At 36.8% G+C, this 23,312-nt stretch overlaps 1 protein-coding gene across 4 annotated transcripts in view; it reads left to right on the top strand.

The window, feature by feature from the left end:
* The window catches only part of Ttc23 (tetratricopeptide repeat domain 23), a 94,170-nt gene that overhangs the window by 19,926 nt on the left and 50,932 nt on the right, over positions 1–23,312 (top strand). For all 4 annotated transcript variants that reach the window (XR_013439480.1, XM_078051245.1, XM_013356296.4 and 1 more), the window contains exons 3-6: positions 3,215–3,338; positions 7,795–7,945; positions 8,126–8,251; positions 21,868–22,045. Coding sequence is in view for 3 of the 4 variants with exons in the window: in XM_078051245.1 (XP_077907371.1) it covers positions 3,215–3,338; positions 7,795–7,945; positions 8,126–8,251; positions 21,868–22,045 (579 nt within the window). In the remaining variant the exon portion in view is untranslated. The remainder of the gene's footprint in view (positions 1–3,214; positions 3,339–7,794; positions 7,946–8,125; positions 8,252–21,867; positions 22,046–23,312) is intronic.

The raw sequence follows: 23,312 nt of genomic DNA, 5'->3' as shown, positions 1-23,312 counted from the left end.
ATGATCCTTTACCTCTAAATACTTCAGTCTATTCCCTAAGAATAAGGGTTAGAATTAAGAAATTATTATTAGTATAATGCTATTACCTAGTCTATAAGCCGTATCCATATTTCTCCATGAAAAAGTCATTTTGGGGGAAAAAAATCAGATCCATAGTCCAATCCATGATTTCATGTTGAATATAGATATCATGTCTCTTTAGTTGCCTTTAATCTGCAACAGTGAATGCATCTTTGTCTTTCATGGTCTCAGTGCTTTCAAAAAGCACATTCCAACTATTTTGTAGACCATCTCTCCATTTGAATTTGTGTTATCTTTCCTTGTGATTCAACTCAGATTATGCATTTGAGGCAGGAGTAGCACAAGCACGACTCTAGAGCCTTCTGGGTGCATCATAGGAGGAGGTACATAGGTCTATTGGTCTCATTACTGTGATGCTAACCTTGAACACTGGGTTAAGGTACTGTCCGACAGGCTTGTACATTGTAGAATTACTATTTTTCCCTTTGTAAGTAAGTATTTTGTGGGGGAGATGCATCAAGACTGTGTATATACTTAAAACTTCACCCCTTAGTTTTAGCATCCACTGATGATTCTCACCTGAATCCATCATTACTATGAGATTTGTCAAATAGCAAATCTCTGACTTTGGTATTCTTTCAGCATTTATTTGTTTGCATTCCATATAAGAGCTTTCTCTTCTTCACATTTCATTTGCTGTTCATTTATTATATCAATACAAGTTCAGAAAATTGTGTTTTACAACCCATCATTTTTATCAAAGCTTGAATTGTCCAATATTTCCAGTGGGAACCCCTTCAAGCTGGCTAAGTCCCTGATTTACCACTCACTCTTTGAGTACATTCTTAAGTTATGACACAGTAAGATTTTTTAGGTTCATCTTGGGCTTCGTTGTTCCTTATATCCATACAAGCTAATCAAAGAGTAAAACATTAAGTAAAAACTAAATATCCAGTAACAGTGGATTGAGTAACTCAATTACGTTTTGTCTAAGCAATAAAATGCTGTGCAGCCATTAAAACTTTTATCATAGAAGATGACATGGGGGATGTTCATAAATTTAGAACAACAGGTTGCAAACCTACAGCTTATGAGTCTGTTTTGAAAAAGAAAAAGTATGTAGATAGATTCATGAAATTAATGAAATAAGGGATATTTAGTTACCTCATTATCTCCAGAAGGTGAGCTTGCAGATGATGTTTAGTTTTCACCTTTTTGCTCTTTTGCGTTTTGACAAGCATGCACTACTTTTGTAATAAGAAATATGATACTGTAGAAAACGGCCACAGCCCCACCTTCTTTCAGTGCTATGGGGTAAGCATCCTCCCTCACCTTCCTCCTATTGGGTCACAGAAGTGACTCTCCTGTGGTTAACTGGATGTGTGTTTTTGTCAAGAAAAAAAATATTGTTTCAGGGTTAAAGTGTTTCTAGTTGGCATTGCCCAACATGCACACTGGGTCTTCTAGACCTTCTCCACAACTCTATTCTCATTCCTATTTTTCTTCCTCTTTGCCCACTTCAGCTGGTTTTTATTAGGTGTCTTACCTCCCATCTCTTCTCTTGCTATTCTTGCTAATCTGTTGCTACTGAACACCCTAAAACTTAGTGAGTGAAACAAATCATTCATTTTACTCATGAGCCTTCAATTTGTGCATAGCCCAGTGGAGTCTGGTCAGCTGTGCTTCATGTAGTATCTGCTGGCCTAGGTGGGCATAGAGACTCTACTGTCAAGATGGCTCACTCATATGGTTGACAGAGCCATTGAGTGGATTAATTGGTGTTAGCAGTTCAGGCCTTTCCACGGAGCCACTTAGTCTTCCTCGTGGGTTCTGTATTACTTTACTTTAGGGCTGCCATGAAAAAAATACCACAGGCTGTGGGTCTTAAACAGCAGAAGTGTAGTTTTTTGCAGTTCTGAAGGCTGGAAGTCCATGAAGGGGTTGATAAGATTGATTTCATTCTGACGCTGTTCTCCTTGGCTTCCAGATGGCTGCTCTGTGTCCTCACAAGGTCTTTTTTTCTGCGCACATGCATCCCTGGTTTCTCTTTCTCTTCTTATGTAAGGACATCAGTCATATTGGATTAGGACCTTCTTAATGGCCTCATTTTAATTTTATCACCTCACATCTCTAAATATGGTTGCATTCTGAGGTACAGGACATTGAAACTTCAACATATGAATTTGGAAGGGACATAATTTAGCCCATGTTCAGGTTCCAGGAGTGACACCCAAGAGAAAGAGATGTGGAAGCCATCAGTTCCTTAAGACTTGGGCCTGAAAACTGGCACCACGTCATTTTCTCCACAACAGCAGGAGCTGTTAATGAAGGTGCAATTGGAAAACCTAGGGGATGATTACATGTCTGTTCTACTTTTTAATTTTTTTCTTTATCCCATTACATTTTTTACTTTTAAATGTACTATAAGTTGTATTCATTTCTTATGTTTACTAATTATTTCACCTGACCGTATGAGCACTCTACCACGTGAAATGAATCAAACAGTCTCAAAGTTAAGATCCAAAGGGAAGGGGACATAGACATCCCCACTCATCTCTGGATGGAAAGAATGTCAAATAATTTCAAAACTGTGTTTTAAAATTATCAGCCTTGCTTTGAATATGTAGCTCCTCTGGGCTGACCTGAAGCTGGGAATCCACGGTTCTTATTCTTTTTGTCCTAGCTCTGAATGAAAATGTGCTTCCCACTGCTTTAATAAAGTCTGCTTGCCAGTCCTGCTGATTTTATTTGCTATGCTACTGACATAGGCTGTGAAGGAAGATTTCAAATCAAGAATGCAAATGTGTCATTTGAAAACCACTACCAATTGCCCACTTGTACCTGAATATGCAGGAGCCGTTAATGGAGGGACAGTTGGAAAACCTAGGGGATGATTACATGTCTGTTCTACTTTTAAATTTTTTTATTTATTCCATTGCATTTTTCACTTTTAAGTGTACTATAAGTTGTATTCATTTCTTATGTTTACTATTTATTTCACCTGACCATATGAGCACCCTGCTATGTAAAATGATTCTTTTTTTGTGATGTATCCCAAGTGCCTAGAGCCATGTTGAGAACATATTAGACACTCAATAAATGTTGCATGGATAAGAATGTAAGTAGATGTTATACTTTGTAATTCTTGAGTTTTAAGCCATCTAACTAATAAGCTCATTTCTTTTCCTAATAGTATAAACAGGCTGTCAAGGAGCTTGTGCGTTATGTAGCATTGGCAAGAATTTGTTACGGCAACTCCCATTGGAAAATAGCAGAGGCACATGTCAATCTGGCTCAAGGGTACCTCCAGATGAAAGGTGAGCTCATCTCAAGTGGAGGAGGAACAGTTAGTTGGTTATTGCTATGCTCCCCAAATCTGATTCACACTTAACTAAAAGGACTAGGTTTTGGATATTCTCCTCAAATATTGAGAAGCCATTTCCTTGTGAGTTAATAAGACATATAACATAATAATAATCAAAGGGAAAAGGGAAGGAAAACTGTGATCTTTGGGTTTTGTTTTTTCATGATCTTAAGATTAGGGTTCGGGGCTGGGGTTGTGGTTCAGTGGTAGCACACATGTCTGGCATGTGTGAGGCACTGGGTTCGATCCTTGGCACCACATAAAAATAAATAAGTAAAAGAGAGGTATTGTGTCCATCTACAGTTTAAAATATATATATATATATATATATATATATATATATATATATATATAAAAGATTAGGGTTCTTAGGAGACAATCTATTAGGGCAGAAGGTATTTTGGGAAAAACAAAACAAAACACAAGGCAAGGAATAAGGGAATCCATTCACATTTTTTTGTTTTGTTAGTACCAGGAATTGAACCCAGAGGTATTTAACCAGTGAACCACATCCTCAGCCCTTTTTCATATTTTATTTAGAGAAAGGATCTTGCTGAGTTGCTTTAGGACTTTGCTTAGTTGCTGAGGCTGGCTTTCAAAACTTGCAATCCTCCTGCTTCTGCCTCCCAAGCCATTAGGATTATATGGGCCACTGCACCTGGCTATTTGCATTTTTGATGGAGAGTTTCTTGGCTTAAATAACAATAAATAAATAAATAGATAGATAGGTAGATAGATAACAAATTGGCATAACTAAAATGTATTGGCTTATACAACTTAAAAATCCAAGGGTAAGGCTTCCTTTAGACTTAGCATATCTGATGTTCAAACAAAGTGGCCAGGTTTCCATTTCTCTTTTCTCAGCATTGGTTCTATTTTTCTTTGCTTTTAAAAAATATTTTCTATTTGTTCTTTTTTATATATAAAAAATATACTTTGACATTGTATACATACATAGAGTATAACTTTGACATAGTTTATACTTTGACATAGTTTACATACATAGAGTATAACATTCTAATTAGGATCCCATTCTTGTGGTTATGCATGATATGGAGTTACTCTGGTAATATATTCATATATGGACATAGGAAAGTTATGTCTGATTCATTCTCCTGTCTTTCCTATTCCCATCTCCACTGTCTTCCCTTCATTCCCCTTTGTCTAATTCAATGAACTTGTATTCTTCCTCCATATCAGAGAGGATATTAGCCCTTTAGTTTTGGGAGGATTGGCTTATTTCACTTAGCATGATAGTCTCCAGTTCCATCCATTTATCAGCAAATGCCATAATTTCATTCATGTTTAAGGCTGAGTAATATTCCATTGTGTACATATACCACAAATTTCTTTATCCATTTATCTGTTGAAGGGCACCTAGGTTGGTTCCATAGCTTAGCTATTGTGAATTGCGCTACTATAAACATTGATGTGGCTGTGTCACTGTAGTATGCTTATTTTAAGTCATTTAGGCATAAACTGAGGAGTTGGATAGCTGGTTCAAATGGTAGTTCCGTTTTAAGGGTTTTTTTAAGGAATCTCCAGACTGCTTTCCAGAGTGGTTGCACCAATTTGCAGTCTTACCAGCAATGTATATGTGCCTTTTCCCCCACAAATTCATCAACATTTTTTGTTACTTATATTCTTGATAATTGCCATTCTGACTGGAGTGAGATAGAATCTCAGTGTGATTTTAGTTTACATTTCTTTAATTGCTAGAGATGTTGGATATTTTTTCATATATTTGTTGACTGTGTTTCTTCTTCTGTGAAGTGCCTGGTCAGTTCCTTTGCTCATTTATTGATTGGGCTATTTTATTTTGTTTTGTTTTTTAGTGTTAAGTTTTTTGTTATTTATATATTCTGGAGATTAATGCTCTATCTGAGATGCAGGTGGCAAAGATTTTCTCCCATTCTGTAGGCTCTCATTCACATTCTTAATTGTTTCTTTTGCTGTGAAGAAGCTTTTTAGTTTGATACCATCCTATTTATTGATCTCGATTTTACTTCTTGTGCTTTAGAAGTCTTGTTAAGGAAGTCATTTCCTAAGCTGACATGATGGAGAGTTGGGCCTATGTTTTCTTCTTGTAGGCACAGGGTCTCTGGTCTAATGCCTAGGTCTTTGACCCACTTTGAGTTGAGTTTTGTGGAGGAGGAGAGATAGGGGTTCAATTTCATTGTGCTTCATATGGATTTCCAGTTTTCCCAGCACCATTTGTTGAAGAGCCTTTCTTTTCTCCAATGTATATTTGTGTTGGCTCTGTTTTTCTTGGTATTGGCTCCATTCTTAGCCAAACTTTGCCTACATGTTAGTGGTAAATCTGCCAATAACCTTAGTTTTCCCTTCTAAGCATTCCCAGGAGAGACAGAATGGCCCACCACCAAAACCCTCCAGGGTTTGGGGGACATCCTAATTAGACCAATTTGAGTTGTGTACTACAGACCAGGAATAGTCTGATTGACCAGATCTGACTTTTCATTTCTGTGGATGCTTGGGAAGAAACTGGCTTTGACTAAGTCACACAGATTGGATGTGCAGGGGCCAAACATATCAAAAAGAAAAAGAAGAAGAGAGAAGGGATGCAGGGAAGGCAAAAACAACATATAGCCAGGATATGGTGTCTTCTAGCTACTGACTCTGCAACCTAGGACAAGATGTCTAAGACTACATCTCCACACTCAGCTTCTTCAACTGAAAAGCTATGATAAGGATGATGATGGCACTAACTTCCCAGGGTTGGTTCCAGGAGGAAATAAAGCAATAGAAATGGAAAATGCCACAATGCCAAGCATAGAATTATCACCCAATAATTTTGGCCAAAGCTTATAGACTGGTCTTACCTGTTAGACCATTGGAGCCGGAGGGAACTTTAGAGATCATCTCTTTATCTACGCTCTCCCCTGCTCACCATTTTCTAGATTCTGAGGAAACAACAAATATGAGTTGAAACAGCTTGCACTAAATCACACTGTTAATAAGTAGCTGATCTGAGACTCTGACCTAAGATTTTGCATGCCAGTCCTACTGTCCTGCCATCTTGGTTTTCAAGTAATGCTTTCCTTCTACAGCCTGCTTCTTTTCTACATGAATCTTTCTTCCTCAGTTAAAAGTAAAAGCAGTCTCCAGTATCTAGTAAGGTCTTACTGAGTGCCAGATACCTTGCTGTTTTCCATACATAACCTTATTCCATCTTCACCACAGTCCCATGAGGCGGTATTATTATTATCCTTTTTGTGAAGTTGGGGAAGCTGAGGACAAATTTTCCTAGTAAGTAGTGGAGCAGGGAATTCTTCCTGGGTAGTCTGACTGCAGAGCCAATGTTCTTGAATCTCAAGACCTATGCTGCCTCTAGTAGGTTCAAATTCATGTTCTTAAGGTAAGGGACCTAAGTTGGAAATGCAATCTGTAATGTCTTTTGGTATATATTATATGTACCAATGGCACTAATAAATTTCTAGCAAGCAGTTGAGTATATGCTTTGAAAAAGTATAAGATGCATAAAGTTCTGAGATTTCACATGAAGAGCATAGCCCTGACTTTCTCCATTAGAAAGTATATTGTTTCTGCTTTATAGATGTGAAAACATAATTAACTTCATATTTTGACAGACTTTCCAGAGATTTGAGATTCAATTCCATGTAATTCAGAACATAGGCCCAGGAGTATGTGGGTGTCAGTGAAAGGGGGTTATCTGTGCAGGAGAGGAGGATGGGAATGTGGGAAGTGCAAAGCACTGGATCCCAGCTGGTGAACTTTGCATCACCAACTCACAGATTAATAAGCCTGTGGAAGAGCACTGGAATCCTGTGGGAAATCAGTTCTCAGTAGTAATTTTTCATCATTCTATTTAGTTTCACATTAGCTTAGTACCCCACAGAAAGAGATTGTGGCAGTGGTTCATGACCTCAATGCAACTGTGTTTGTAAGTTTTAAAGATATCATCATATTTGTATTGTTAAAATAACTCTAACATCACGATTATAGACAGGTGAGCAGAAGATTCAGCTATTTTGTATTTCATTAAGATTGCTGTCACTGTCACAAAGCCAGGATTAAGATTCATGAATAACTTACTTCCTGCCCAGAATACGATAGTCCTTGTATACCATTTTTTAAAAATAATTATCGGTCACATGTTTTACATCTGATATTGGTGAGGTTTCAAAGTTTTTCAGTTCCAGCTTGTTCAGGTTTCTTAATTTCTAAAAAGGCCATTTGGGAAATATTTTTTTGAGCACTTGATATAAAACAATTCTTTGGTTACTACAGTCATGATAATATCCCTGCTGCCCAAATACATCTCCATGTGCCACTTGACAATGTGGTGGGACTTTGTTAGATTTGCTAGCCACAGAGAACTGTATTGATATCCATCTGAGAAACTGAGACTTCTTCTTCTCTGTCCATAGGATATGCACTGCAAGCAAAACAACATGCAGAAAAAGCCAAAGAAATCCTCACCGACTCCATTGTGCCTCCCTTTACTGACAATTCAGATGTTTTCAAGTGTTCCATAGAACTGTTCTATACCCTGGGGAAAGCCCTACTCTCCCTTCAAAAGTATCCTTTTGTCTCTGATCTTTACACATAGAAATACTGCTCATATAATACTTATATATAATTCTCAAGGTCAAATAAAAAGCTAACAGATGACTCGGGAGGGGTAAGAGCCAAGAAAGTTCCAAGACTTGGGGTCACAGAATCTAGAACCAAGAGGAAACTTTCCTAAACACAGTTCAGATTTAAAGAAGCTACAGAGAATTTGAGAAAAGCAGAGAGACTTTCAAAGGAGCTGCTACAATGTGGAAGGATTGTACAGGAAGAGTGGATAGAAATCCAAGCAAGGATCAAATTGTCATTTGCACAGTGAGTTTCAAGTTTAAGACTTTGCATGCATGGCTGCTAAAGCTTCTTTTCCAGTAGAATCTGTCTTCAGATAGAAAGAGCTTCTTCATGGGGCTGTGTTGATGGCTTCTCCCAAAGCCATTGTCCAGATGTAGAAGAGGAGCACAGTCATGTTAGAGCAGCCCCTACCAAGACATACATTCGGGACACTTCACTTGGTGTCAAGTGCTCTCATATTCACCCAGGGTCCCACAGTCCTGATCATCATCCCCTTGACTTTCGTCCTGCTCCCCCTCTCCATCTGCTGCCCTGTTTCCCTTTCTCATTTTCTTCGCTCTCTCTGATATCTTCAATAGATTGATTTTTGTGATGAGGACCTCCAAGGAGAAAGACCTTTAAACATTTCCAATTTATGATGTTGAAAGTATTGTTCTTTGTTCCTCATCCCACACCACACTCAGCAAATAACCTAAACTGGAAGTGTTGTAAAGAGAAAGTGATGGGCCCTTGGTTTTGTGCCCAAGCTTAACCCCAACCCCATGTTGATTCCCCATAGTGTGGGATGGTAGAGTATCCATGCCCTTCAGAAGATTGGATAAGTGGGGAAAGAGGGTGGAGAAAGGTGACCACCCTTAGCCAAAGCTGGAAGAATTCAGTTTACATTCACAACCAGAGAACTCAGAGAACCAGTGGGATCATTTTAAGAGAGGTAATAGCAAAGGACCCCAGGAGAACACATGTAATGCTACCATATGAATAGAGACTGAGAAAGACCAACTCAGACTCAAGCTTTTAAAGGTATTATCTTTTGTGATTACAATTCCACCTTCTTATTTTGTTTTGTTTGGCGTTTTTCCGGACTGCTAGGCCAACATTAGTCTGTCAATGCAAGCCCTTTGGTATGCTTTTGTAAATTAAATTTTTCCCTTAAGCTCAGATTTTCACCCTCATTCTCTCCCCTCTCACAGCACAGATATCTATATTAATGATGATCTGTCTTCTAATAAGGATCTCCAAAAAATAAATAGTATTATTTTATGTATTAGTATTATTTATGTATTTATGTGTTTTAAGTTTTGCAAAATTTTTTAAAATTTTTTTTGTAGTTGTAAATGGACAGAATGCTTTTATTTTATTTGTTTATTTTTATGTGGTGCTGAGAATTGAACCAAGTGCCTCACACATGCTAGGCAAGTGCTCTGCTGCTGAGCTGAAGCCACAATACATATTTTATTCTGTTTCTTAACTTTTTAATTGTCACTTGTACTTTAGTTCCTGTGCCTTTGCCACATTTTGCTTTTCCATCCTCCTAGCAACAGACCCTCAGCCTGTCCCCACACATTAGTACTGTCACCAATATTTATATGCATGAGATTCTTTCTGAGGTTTATTTCTCAGGATTACTGGGTCAGGGGAGAAATGCTCTTTAAGTTCTGTAAGCACTGGCCAATTGCTATTGCCATCTCCATTCCTGTTTCCAGGACAGATGGATTCCTTTTTTCTCCCCTCCCCAACAATGTTTGTCCTTGTTGATCTTTCTAGTTGTTGCCAACCTGATGCATGTAACATGTTATCTAATTATTTTTTAAGTCTATTTACATTTTTTTATTAAAGTGTTCAATTACCTCCTCATATGCTTCTTAGCTATTTCAGATTCCTCACCTGTGAATAGCCTATTAGTACTCTTTCTTATTTTTCTTTTGGGATTCCATATGCTTTTCCTTTTGACAATCAAAACTTTCTTGTATGTTATGAATATTAATATATTGCTTCTATTTTATTACATCTATAGCCCATTTATTAATTTTATCTGCAGTGTTCTTCATGGAATAGAAAGTTTTCATTTCACTAGAGTCAAATTCAAATTTCATTTTTACATTTTAATTTATGTGTTAGGAGCTTGTTTAGAAATTGTTTCCCACACTAATATCAAAGATATTATCTGAATTTTCCCTATAAGACCTGCTTTAGCTCTACCTCATATACTTTAACATGCAACATTTATCACTGTCTTCGTGTTCTTAGTATTTTATAACTTAGTTTAGAAATTACTCCTTAGTCCAAAGGTTATTCAATGATGTATATTTTAATATGCAGATATATGTTATCTTTCAAGGTATTCTGATGCACTGATTTCTAATTTTATTGCCTGATGCACAGAAACATTTTCATGTTATTGATCTTTTGAAATTATTGAAGATTCCTTTGTGAACTAGTCTATGGTTGACTTTTGTGAATGTTCCAAATTGGTTCAAGAGAAATTTTAGTCTTTATTATGGTTAATGTTCTAATACATCTGAATTAGGTTGACCTTATTAATTCTATTATTCAAATTTTAATTTTATTTTTGCCAATTTAATATATGAGTTTTTAAGATGAGTATGTTTAAATATTCTAGGGCAATTAGTGGTCTATCCACATCTCCAGGTTCTGGTACTTGTTTTATATACTATGGGGCTATTTTGTGGAGGGGAGGAGAATTCAACAGCAACATATCCTTTTAATCTATTACTCTGTTGAATCAGTCTTTTTGTCCCCATCTCTGTATCTTGCCTGATATTATACCATAGCTCTCTTGGTGCAAATTTTCCTAAAATACCTTTCCCCATCTTTTAAAATCTTCATTTGTGTTTAAGTTTCCTTTTATCCTACCAATTTTCCTATTCCTTTCTTGCTTTCTTTTAGTCCAATATTTTTTATCATTCCATTTTCTTACCCACTGACTCGTAAGTTATGCCTTGTTTTATTTTCTAATGATTTTTATTGAGTTTATCATTTATTTTCCTGACTTATTATAATCCAATGGTAAATTAGTCAATTAACTGTTTCCTGGACAATACAAGGACATGTGACCACATTAATACTCTTTCCCTATTTGGGGTCATGTTGTCCAGTATTTAAGTCACCATATATTTAACACCACAGGTAAGCACTAAGAAGAAAAGGATATTTGTAGTAAATACAGGTGAAAAAATTTTCATGTATGGAATCTGTAAAGAACCCCAGATATGATTAAAATGAAGATAAACAACTGAATAGAAAAATTGAATGATAGATTTTTCACAGAATAGGATAGCCACCTTACTAGTATAGTAAACATGTTCAGGGAAATGAAAACTAAAGTCATAAGTTACTACTCCAGTCCCAGTAGAGTGGCTAAAACTTTGTAGGTAACTGATAATATCCAGTGTTGGCAAAGATGTGGTACTCAGATATGCTCTCTCACATGCTGCTATTTGGAATACATTTGAAATAACTGCTTTAGAAAACCAATTGGCATTTTATATTCAAATTTGAATATTTGAATATCCTTTGACCCAACAATATCACTCCTAAATATAAAAATGCATGCCTTTATCCACTACGTGGCACAGCCAAGTATGTTCAAAACTGCATTATTTGAATTGGCAACAGCCAAAATGTTCATTAAAAGTAGAATAGTCAAATTGTGATCTGTTCATACAGATTGTCAGACTTCTAGCTTAACATCATGGATGACTCTTGCAACATAATTAGTAAAACAAACAAACAAACAAAAAACCATACTGTAGGATTCCATTTATAAGAGGAAAAAGAGGGTTGTGGGTGCTTGAGAGGAATTAACCCAGACCCACCCAAAATCTCTTCCTGAGCAGAATTAGATACTATTCTATATTGTTAGGCAGAAAATAGACAAATCGTAGGTCCAAGATCTGATATGTGCTGCATCTGCTGAGACCCAACTAATGTATCAGTACTTAGGGTTGAACCCTGTTTCTACAAAACAGAGTAAACTATCCTCTGCCACCAGACTCTGGCACTTTCTCAGAGTGCTTTCCAAACCAGCAATACCAAGCCTTGCCAGCAGATGGCAGGCTGTGTATACATCTATGCTGAATAAATAAAAAGATTTTAAGTTCACATTCCAAGCTGTTCTACAAAGTTACTTTCGTGTTTAGCAGAGTTGTTTTAAATTTTGTCATTTCTTTTCATTCGGATTCCTTACTGTGACATCTTTCCTGGAACACATATGTCTCAACCACATGATTATCATTCAATTACTTTGCTTTGTTTGCTTGTTGAAATGTGAATATTTGGTCTAAACTGATGTGCTTTAGGAAAAAAATAAGGCTTCGTTTTTGTACATTTCTGTAGTTACCCTTGAACTACAAGGGCCTTTTGTTTTGGCAGGTCTTGGAAGTAGAAGGTCAGGATAATTTCTCAGGCAGCTCTTGTAGAATTTATGTCCCTCTTAAAAGGATATCTTTTAGTGTATCCTCTTCCTCCATCTGCCTCTCCTTTTATGGTGCCCATTAGGCCTGGCCAGTGCTTTCCTCCTTGGTCTGACAGATAAGTGCTTCAGGGTGACTCATGTTTCATGCCATCCATCCCTGATTCAGCCTGAAGCTTCTTCCCTCTATGTCTCCTCCTCTGCCCCAAACTTACTGCACTCAGTAATAGTTTTTGGAGAATGAATCCCAATCATGTATACCTGTGTAATATTTCTTTAAATCTGCTAAATTTAGAAAGTAACCAGTGAAAAACAGGAATGCTTCCCCCACAGAGTTCAGAATTGTGTTCTGTTTTTGGTGACCAACAGATCATGGTCTTTGTGTATACAAGCCTACACCAATGCACCTATATACCCACTCACCTTTAAAAATTACTTTTCTGTGTGGCATGAGGATAATGACCAATTGAGATTGCTGCTCCAGAACATATGGCCTGATTCCCTGTGACTCCCTGACACTGTCTTTGGAGGCTTCCAAACCTTGCCTAGTGAGCAAATGGCCTGGTGTGGCTGAGTTGAACTAGCCCAGGAATAAGCAAACACTTTTCTTTCTTCAGAGTATGAACAGGACACCTGCCAGGTATTTCTAGGCAGTATGACATTGTACAATTAATAACATGGACTTTGGAGTTAGAATCCCTAGGCTCAAGTTCATTCAGATTATCCTGCAGTAGAAACTTGGGCAAGTACCCTGCTTCCTATGAGGCTCACTCTACTCCTCTGTCAGTATCAAAATGACAGGATCTCAGAGGGTTGCTGTGAATATTAAATGGACACCATGTTAAAGCATCAAAGTACATGGTAGACTCTGAGAGAGAGAGAGAGAGAGAGAGAGAGAGAGAGAGAGAAGAAAGGAAGCAAAGAAGAAAGGAGGGGAGAGGGGGGGAAGAAAAGGCCGGATCACATTAGCTATCAATTACTGTGTCAAGTTGTTGCTAAGTGCTTTGCATACTTCAACCATTTCATCCTCAGCCCTTTATGTGAGGTTGATATTATTATATTTCCATTTTCAAATGAATTATCTGAGGCTGAGAGAAGGGAGGTCATTTCCAAGGTCACTGTGAAGACATAACAGAGCAGAGCCTGGTCTGTCAAACTCTGGTGTCCAGGCTGCTAACCACAGCTTGGATCACAATTCACTAATGCAGAAGGGAGTTCTCACAATGTGTTCAACAGCAAAGCCTCTGCTTGTATGGAGAGAGACCTAGGTGTAAGTTCTTCCTCACTCTGACTCTAGAAAACTCCCACTCTCCTCTTTGGGGATTGATTTCTCATCAGATTCCAATCATCGGCAACATTTCTGCAAACTCTTTCCTTCTCACTGTTGTACCATATTCTCGCCAAATTCTAGAGTTTTTAAATGAAAGCTCTCTGTTGCCTTAGTAATACCGGAGGAGATTGCATTTGTTTATTGCATGTTAAAATGACTCTCCATCCCTGTGAGATCCCTGAAACTTGTCTGAGATGAGATGTCATCATGTGCTCTGTGGAATCTCTGTGGATATATTTTCATTCAATAAAATATGCCATGGTTTAAGTTGTGGACCTGCCAAATTAACATACTGCCACATTCTGTTGTTAAAAATTATCTATCTTTTCATCTGTCTAGTATGTTTCCTAAAGCTACCAAACACATTATGGACACACTAGATAATAAATCCTCAAAGCATCCCCCACAGGTAGATGAAAATGGAAAGGAGAAAATATTGCTATCCCAAACATTGCATATGAGAAAATGGAGACAGACAAGATTATCTGATATTGACTGATCCTTTAAGTGAGTTGGAGATGGAGGTAAGACTATAATTTAGTTATTTCTTGATATAGTACTCCCTCTCAATTTATTTTTTATTAAATATATTGTGAAACTGAAATAATTTTATTTTCTATTTCGCTTTTTCTTTTATGTGAATGGTGTACTCTCGGTGAGCTTCAGAAGGCTCATTGTGGGCTGCATTAGCTCAATAGCCTCCATTTCTGGTTGCATTAGTGCCAGGACCCTGTAATGGTACGGCACAGCGATTTCAAGGGAAGCAGGGTAGAGCATGTACTTCATTCTGGGTATGTAATGAACAACAGTGTTGTCTGTGTTCATCTTTTAAATAACATATTGAGGCATAGTGAAGGATAGATATTATGCAAATTCCCATGTACACACCACCAAACTTACAAAAGAGAAGATTTCAGATATTTATCTGAAATCCCATTATATATTCTCCCCAATCCTGTTTTCTTCCTCCACTTTACAGGCAATTGTTATGCCAAATTTAGTGTTTGCACTCTCCCGAATGTTTCTCCACCTTTGTTGCAAACGTGTATCACCATAAAAATGTTATTTTTTTATGTTTTTGAATTTCACAAGTTTCCTTCTGTGGCTGCTTTTTTTCTCTGTAACATCTGTAGTTTTGAATTATATTCCTATCAATCGATACATACACCTCTAGTCTCTTTATACCTCCATATAGTTTTAATTGTCTGTTTTTATTCTAATTTAATTATCCATTCTCATGAGAGTGAACATGTGAATTACTTCCAATTTTTTACTACTATAGACCCCATTTGCATGAGCATTCTTTTCTATGTCTCTTTGGGGACATAGGCAAGACTATCTCTGAGGTATACATCCAGGAATGTAATTGCTTACTTGGCCAGTATCCACATCCTCAACTTTACCAGGTTTTCTCAAACACTTTCCACCAATTTATGCTCCTATGCTCCTATTAGCAGAGTATATAAATTCTAGATACTCTACATTCAATATTTGATATCATTGTCAGGCTTTTTAATCTTTGCTAATCACATAGATATAAAATTATATCTCATGGTTTATTTAATTACATTTCCCTGATTGTGGGATTGAATACTTTCCATGTTCTTGGTCACTTAAAATTCCTTTTCTGTGATTTATCTAATTTACATCTTTTTTTTTTTTTTTTTGGTGGTGGTGCTGGGGATTGAACCAAGGGCCTTGTGCATCCTAGGCAAGCACTCTAGCAACTGAGCTATATCCCCAACCCCCTCTAATTCACATCTTTTGCTCATTTTTCTATCAGGGGGATTTGCGCGGCTAAAATAAAATTTTTAGAGAGCCTTTGTATTTCTGGCAAGAAGTCATATTCTGGTTATATGTATTCTATGTGCGCCCAGTGTATAGTTTGCCTTTCCAACTTCTTCTGCTCTGCTTGATGCACAGAAATTGTTATCTTTAATGTGACTGAATCTGCCTATCTTCTCTGTTGCTTGGCACTTTTTTTGTATCTGTGTAAGAAATCCTTCTCTACCTAAAGTTACAGGATTACTTTTCCTTATATTTTCTCTCAAATGTATAATAGACTTGCTTTTTTAAATTTAAGCTTCTCATCCATTTGGAGCTTTTGTATTCATGCCATTTGTATTTGTGGTAATTTCATATGTTTAAAATTTGTGTTTACCTATCTTTTCTAACTTTTCTTGATGAATCTATATTGTTCTTAAAATAACACATTAAAATTTTCAAAAGTTCAGTTGGATAAGTAAAAATGTTTACTGCCCATAATATTTTCAATCCCTTTGGATTGATTCTGCCTATTATTTTGACTTACCAGAATCTTATGTGGGTGGTTGTGTAGTGGAGGGGAGACCACAAGGTAGCCCATTTCTACAAGAGGGCAGTCTGAGGTGGAATGCAGGTTGGGAAGGAAGAGGAGTAAGATAGTATTCTGTATAGGCATTCAGTACCAACCTATATGGCTCACTTCTATTTGCAAAGCACCTTGACTGACATCTTGCTTGATTCTCACAGCAATTCCATCAGACAGCAGAGTTCAGATGAGGAATCCAAGGTTCAAAGACATCCGATTCTTACCCAAGCTTTGTTAAGTGTGAATGTTCCTGCTGCAGTACTTGTAACTAATTGCCCTGCCTCTTATCCTTTTCTAACTTTTCTTTTTCTTCTTCTTCTTCTTTTTTTTTTTAAGAAGGGCTTTCACTGGTTAATCTAGTTTGTCCTCAACCTTGTGATCCTCCCACCTCAGCCTCTCAAATAGCTGGGATTCCAGTTGTACACCATTATACTGGGCTTCATCCTGTGTTCTTTTCAGTAAAAATTTCTCTGAGAGGCAGGTATTTGAAGGATGACTTTTTGACATTGAAGAAGTAATGTAGTGTTAACTTGGAGTAATAAGCTGTGCTTTGTGCTAAGATAGTTAGTGGCTATAAGTTGCCCACAGTTTCTCTCCATCATTACAAACTCCCAAACACTTCTCTGTAGTATCCAATCTCAGGAAATGAAGTATTGTCGCTATATGAATTAATGCATGCCTCGTGATGTTTTATTTTCTCTCATTTATAAGCTTGACTAAGCTTTGACATTTGCTTCTTTTTAAAGCAGTTGCCCAAATGAAATCATCTTGGTGTTTGTATTTGCTTTATTAGTCTTCCATGACTTTAACAGGCAGCCTTAGAAACAAAGGACCCATTCTTTACTTCCTTGGCACAATCTGCATCATTTTTGAACATAAGAAAGGAAAAAGATGAAGACAATTTTCCTTTGCTCAAATATCAATGGCATTGTCTAAGTTCTCTAGGCTAAATTAGGTGGAAAAAATAAATCTAAAGTCATTTTGAAAGTATGCAACTTTCTCCCAATTCTAAATCAGAGATCAACAAACTTTCTGTAAAAGTCAAGGTAGTAAATATTGTGGGCTTTATGATTTTAATGACAACTACTCAACTCCACCATCGTAGTTTGGAAGCAGCTGTAGGCAAAGCATAAACCAATACGCATTGCATCATGCCAAAAAAGTTTTATTTACAAGAACAAACAGCAAATGTGGTCCCAGACCAGAGTTTCCTGACCCCTATTTTGGATTATTTCAGCCTTGTCTACCAGGAATCTAATTCTTTAACTAAGTGATTTCTTATCAATTATATTTTTCAGAGCCTCTTCCCATTATCAAAGCTTCTAGTTGGTTTTTATTTTCTGCAAAAGTAAAGTATGATAATTGCAAAGATGATGACAATTCACTACATTCTAAGCTCATTAAGAGTCAAAGGGAAGTCCGGCATTGTAGGGCACCTATTAACCTCTTTCTTTCCAAGATTAGGGTTGCTGTGAGATATAATTTTACTTGGTTCAGGCACATATTAATCTCTAACCTCTTACTGTGTTTTAAACCTCTTCAACGATGATAGAAGACAGGCAGGTTTGTAAATTGTCCAATCAGCATTTTATTCCATTATGGTCATCAGAACCACAGATCTGAAAAGTATCTTCACTTTTATCGTTTAATTCCTTTAGAGAGCAAACAAATGTGAAAAACATTCAATGACTGAGTTGAAAATAAGACCTATTTTTTGCAGCTATTTAGTCACTTTCTCCCATTATGTCTTAGTTTACCCATGTCCCTTTGGGGAATTGTAATTCCTTTTTGTATCAGACTTTTGTGGCACCAGAACAACCAAAGCAATTCTGAGCAAAAAGAACAAGAGGAGGCATCACAATACCTGATATCAAAATATAATATAGAGTCATTGTAACAAAAACAGCACGATATTGACATAAAAAAATGATACATAGACCAAAGACCAGAATATAGGATCAGGTATAAACCCATGCATCTGTAGTCATCTGATTTTCAACAAAGAAACCAAAAACATACATTGGAAAAAAGACAATCTCTTTAACATATGGTTGAAGAGGGAAAACTGAAAATCCACCTGTGAAAGATTGAGACTAGATTTCTCTCACCCTGTAAAAGAGTCAACTCAAAATAATCAAAGACTTTAATGTAAGACCTGAAACTTTGACACTGCTAGAGGAAAACAGAGGAAGCACTTAAAGATATTGGTACTGAAAAGCACTCCAGTAGCTCAGAAAGTAATAGTAAGAACTGAAAAAATGGGATGGTATCAAATTAAAAAGCTTTTGCATAGGAAAAGAAACAATCAACAGTGAAAAGACAGTCTATAAATGGGAGAAAATCTTTGCCAGCTAGTGACCTGACAGGATTAATATCCAGAATATATTTTTTAAAAATTCAACACCAAAAGAACAAGTAACCCAATCAATAAATAGGCAAATGAGCCTAACAGACACTTCTCAGAGGAAGAAAGCACAGATGACAAATAAATACATGGAAAAAATACTCAACATCAGGGAAATGCAAATAAAAACCATACTGAGATTCCATCTCACCCCATTATCAGAACACAAAAGTGACAAATGCTGGTGAGGATTCCAGAGAAAAGGAACTCCTACACTTGGTGGGAATGTAAATTAGTATAGTCATCATGGAAACAGCATGGAAGTTCCTCAAAAAACTAAAAATAGAGCTATTATATGATCCAGCTACACCACTCTTGGGTATATATCCAAGGAAATAGAAGTCAGCATACAAAAGATTCCTGCATACCCATGTTTAGAGTGGCCCTGTTCAGAATTTACCGAGTTATGGAATCAGCCTAGATGCCAATCAATGGATGAATGGACAAATAAAATGTGGGATATATGCACAATGGAGGAATATTATTTAACTATAAAAAAGAATGGAATCCTGTTATTTGCAGGAAAATGGATGGAAGTAGAGATCATCATGTTAAGCAAAATGAGCCAGACTCAGACAAGTATCACATGTTTTCTCTCATATATTGAGATTGAAAAGAAAAGAAAGACAACATGAGAGCAGAAGGTGGCCTACTGACAAGGGAAAGGAGATCAGGGGAGGAGAAACAGGAGTAAGAAAGGATAGTAGGGAGGGTGGATCAAAGCATGTTATATACATATAGAGAAATGTCACAATGAAACCGGCTGATTTATCAAAACCACCCTAAGATACCATTTCACTCCAGTAAGATTGGCAGCGATTATGAAGTCAAACAACAATAAGTGCTGGTGAGGATGTGGAGAAAAGGGTACACTTGTACATTGCTGGTGGGACTGCAAATTGGTGTGGCCAATTTGGAAAACAGTATGGAGATACCTGGGAAAGCTGGGAATGGATCCACCATTTGACCCAGCTATCACCCTCCTAGGACTATTCCCTGAGGAACTTAAAAGAGCGTACTATAGAGATATTGCCACATCAATGATCATAGCGGCACAATTCACAATAGCTAGACTGTGGAACCAACCTAGATGCCCTTCAATAGATGAGTGGATAAAAAAATTGTGGCAGCTATACACAATGGAGTATTATGCAGCACTAAGAAATGACAAAATCATAGAATTTGCAGGGAAATGGATGGCATTAGAGCAGATTATGCTAAGTGAAGCTAGCCAAGCCCTAAAAAACAAATGTCAAATGTCTTCTTTGATATAAAGAGAGCCACTAAGAATAGAACAGGAAGGAAGAGCATGAGGAAAAGACTAACAGTAAACTAAGAGGAATGGGGGGAGAGAAAGGGAGAGAGAAGGGAAAGCATATGGAAATGGTAGGAGACCTTCAGTGATACACAAAATTATAAGAGGTTATGAGGGGCAAGGGGGAGGGGGGAAAAAAGGGGAGAGAATTGAACAACAGCAGAGGAGGTAGAGAGGGAAGATGGGAGGGGAGGGAAGGGGAGGGGGGATAGTAGGGGATAGGAAAGGTAGCAGAATACAACAGTCACTAATATGCCATTATGTAAAAATGTGAGTATGTAACAGAAGTGAGTCTGCAATATGTATTTGGGGAGTTCAAAACCCAATTGAGTCAAATGTATGAAAGATGATATATCATGAGCTCTGTAATGTTTTGAACAATCAATAAAAAAATGAAAAAAAAAGAAACCGGCTGATTTGCACAATTAAAGTGCACTAATAATTATGATAATAATAAAAAAGATTCTGAGATGAAGGGCAACATAGGAGGAATTGATTCTTTCATTAAGAATTTTGTACATAGAATCTTCCCATGAAAGAAAATGATCTTAGAAAATATTTTGGAGAATATTTTTAAATGCTTGTCTTTCTGTTTGCTGAGAAATATCTAGGGACACATTTTTATATGCAAGATTCTTACCCTAAGAAGCTGAAAGAATATTTTCCCACTGCCACATTTACTTATAACGTTTAAATTAGCATTTTTGATATAAAAGTAATATAGCTTTATAGAAGGAAATTTGAGAAATTTAGAAAAGCATAAACAAAAAATTAAAATCACTCAAATACAACTGCTTAGAAAATGAGCTGTTGCTAACATGTTCTGACATCTCTCTATGCATTTGTATCCATGTAGATTACCTTAAAATTTTCACATGCATCAGTTGATATACAAACCATTTTAATAACCTGTCTTTTTACTGAAGAATATAAAATGGATATGTTTCTGGGTTGATAAGTAAGGACCGACATTTTAATGGCTATATGACATTCTACAGTATAGATGTACTTAGGGTAACCTGCTTAAACAGTTCCCAAGTGGTTAATGTAAGTGCTTTGTACTTGCCCTTTATTATAGAGCATGCCAATGTAAACATTCTTGTGTGTTTCTTCTTGCCCCTGCCATAGCATTGCTTCAAGATAAATATGCAGAATTTAATATTTGCATATATACATTTACCATATATATATTATTTTGATACAGAGAAGTGTATGCCCAAATCATATTCTCCCCTACAGTAAATGAGAGTATTTTGCATCCTCACCAATAGTGGGAAATTTCTCAGCAGATCAATGATTTAGGGTCTCAGCATCCTTTATGGTTGCTATTGTTGTTTTGTAAGTATTTTATATTTTTTCAACTAACACCTGCATATATATCAGAGACTATGTTGGTGTTTTTGTGAAAATTAACTAATTCGATAACCTAATGAAGCGGGCACTATAATCATCCTTAAATTATCCACAAGGAAACTGTTGTGTGATTTGAAGGTCATGTGTCTACTAAGTGGGGGAATCAGTAAGTGAACCTTGCTGGTGATCCCACAGTCCATCTTCTTGACCATAATGGCCAGCTGCCAAGAGGAGAAAAAACTCAGCTGTCATGCAAACAAGCCTAAACACCAGGGTTCAGAGAGTCATATTCTGACCTCCATGCCACAGTTATTTTTATTTATTTATTTTTCTTTTTTTATTGTTGGTCGTTCAAAACATTACATATTTCTTGATATATCATATTTCACAGTTTGATTCAAGAGGGTTATGAACTCCCATTTTTACCCCGTATACAGATTGCTGAATCACATCAGTTACACTTCCATTGATTTACATATTGCCATTCTAGTGTCTGATGTATTCTGCTCCTTCTCCGTCTATTCCCTAAAGACCTAATAAGAGCATGCTACAGGGACACTGCTACATCGATGTTCATAGCAGCACAATTCACGATAGCAAGATTGTGGAGCCACAGTTATTTTTAGCATTTTCTATTTTAATTATTTGAAAAATAATATTGTTGATTTTTTTTAGGATGCATCAAGCTCAGAAGAAATCTAAAGAAGCTTTGCCCTACTACAAAGAGGCTTTGGAATATACTGAGATCAGCAAAGGTGAACAAGGTCATGAGTATGTATCAGTCTTGAGGGAATTAGCCGCTGTAGAGCAAGCCCTGGGATTGCACGATGTGGCCATCAATCATTTCTTACAGGTAAGGTTGATGTACTGGCCACTAGAGCCACATTAGATCCAATGTTTTTCATAATCACAAGTGGTTACAACAGCCCTGAAAGTGCCTGACTTTGTGGTTTGTTCTGGTTAAGCAGAACACTTGGCCTACAGTAGATGTTCAGCAAAGATTTTCATATTAGGTGGCCAAGCAGGTGAGTGCTCTGTACTATCCCCACTACTAGTTGTATATCTGCCAGCAGCCTGAGATGGGTTTTCTCAAGTTATGTGCAAAATTTAAGTCCTGTTTCCAACATGAAGTTTCTTTATCCTTTGGTATTTATATTAGTAAATATAGCTCATATTAGTAAACTGACTGGGGAGTCTTTTCTTAAATGACATTCTAAAAACTTTACCTAGAGCCACTTAGAGTTGTATCAGTTAGCTAGTATTCTACTTTGTCACCATAAGATCCTACAGTGAGTATCTCAGAGTACTATGGAGAAAAAGAACCAGTAGGATCCCTTTCTTTCTCAATATATATATTTAGAAAGAGAATTATTTTAAGTAATTGGCTCATGTGCTTTTGGGATTGGCAAGAAATCCATAGGACAGGCCAGCAGGCTGGAAACTTGGGCATGGTTTCTCTGTTACAGTCACAGACGGCCTGGAAATGTGGGCAGTATTTCTATGTTACAATCCTAAAGCTGAATTCCTTCTGCTCTGAGAAATTTCAGGATTTTTGTCGTTGTTGTTATTCTTTAGGTCTTCAACTGAATGGATGAGGTCCACTTATATGAGTGAGAGCCACTTCCTTTACTTAAAACTAAGTGATTGCAAATATCAATCACATCTACAAAAGATAGTCACAGCAACATCTGGACTGGTGTTTGACCAAACAACTGGGCCCCATAACCTAGCCAAGTTGATATCTAACATCAATCATGTCTTATATCATAGCATGGTTGAAGAGCACTTTTTAAAATTTTTCTGAGAATGCAAAATATAGACTAACCCATGCCTGTTATTTCAAAGAAGATATAATGACATGGTACTGGGAATATATTATTGCTATGTCTTTTTAAATTTGTCTGACAATTTATACTCCCACTCACAGTGTGTTAGAGTGCCCCATTCTTTCACTTTATCTGGATCATCTCTTTAATCATTATTACCACTTTGTAACATATCATTTCCAGCTTATAGAGAAGGAAGATAGGAATTAGAAAGGTTGAGTGATATGCCCAGGAGGATGCAACCAATAAATGGCATAGCCCAGATTTAAAACTGGTAATTTTTTTAAAGCAAGA

The sequence above is a fragment of the Ictidomys tridecemlineatus genome, chromosome 5 (assembly GCF_052094955.1).
Source record: "Ictidomys tridecemlineatus isolate mIctTri1 chromosome 5, mIctTri1.hap1, whole genome shotgun sequence".
In the NCBI taxonomy this organism is placed as follows: domain Eukaryota; kingdom Metazoa; phylum Chordata; class Mammalia; order Rodentia; family Sciuridae; genus Ictidomys; species Ictidomys tridecemlineatus.
This window is presented reverse-complemented; position numbering and strand designations above follow the sequence as displayed.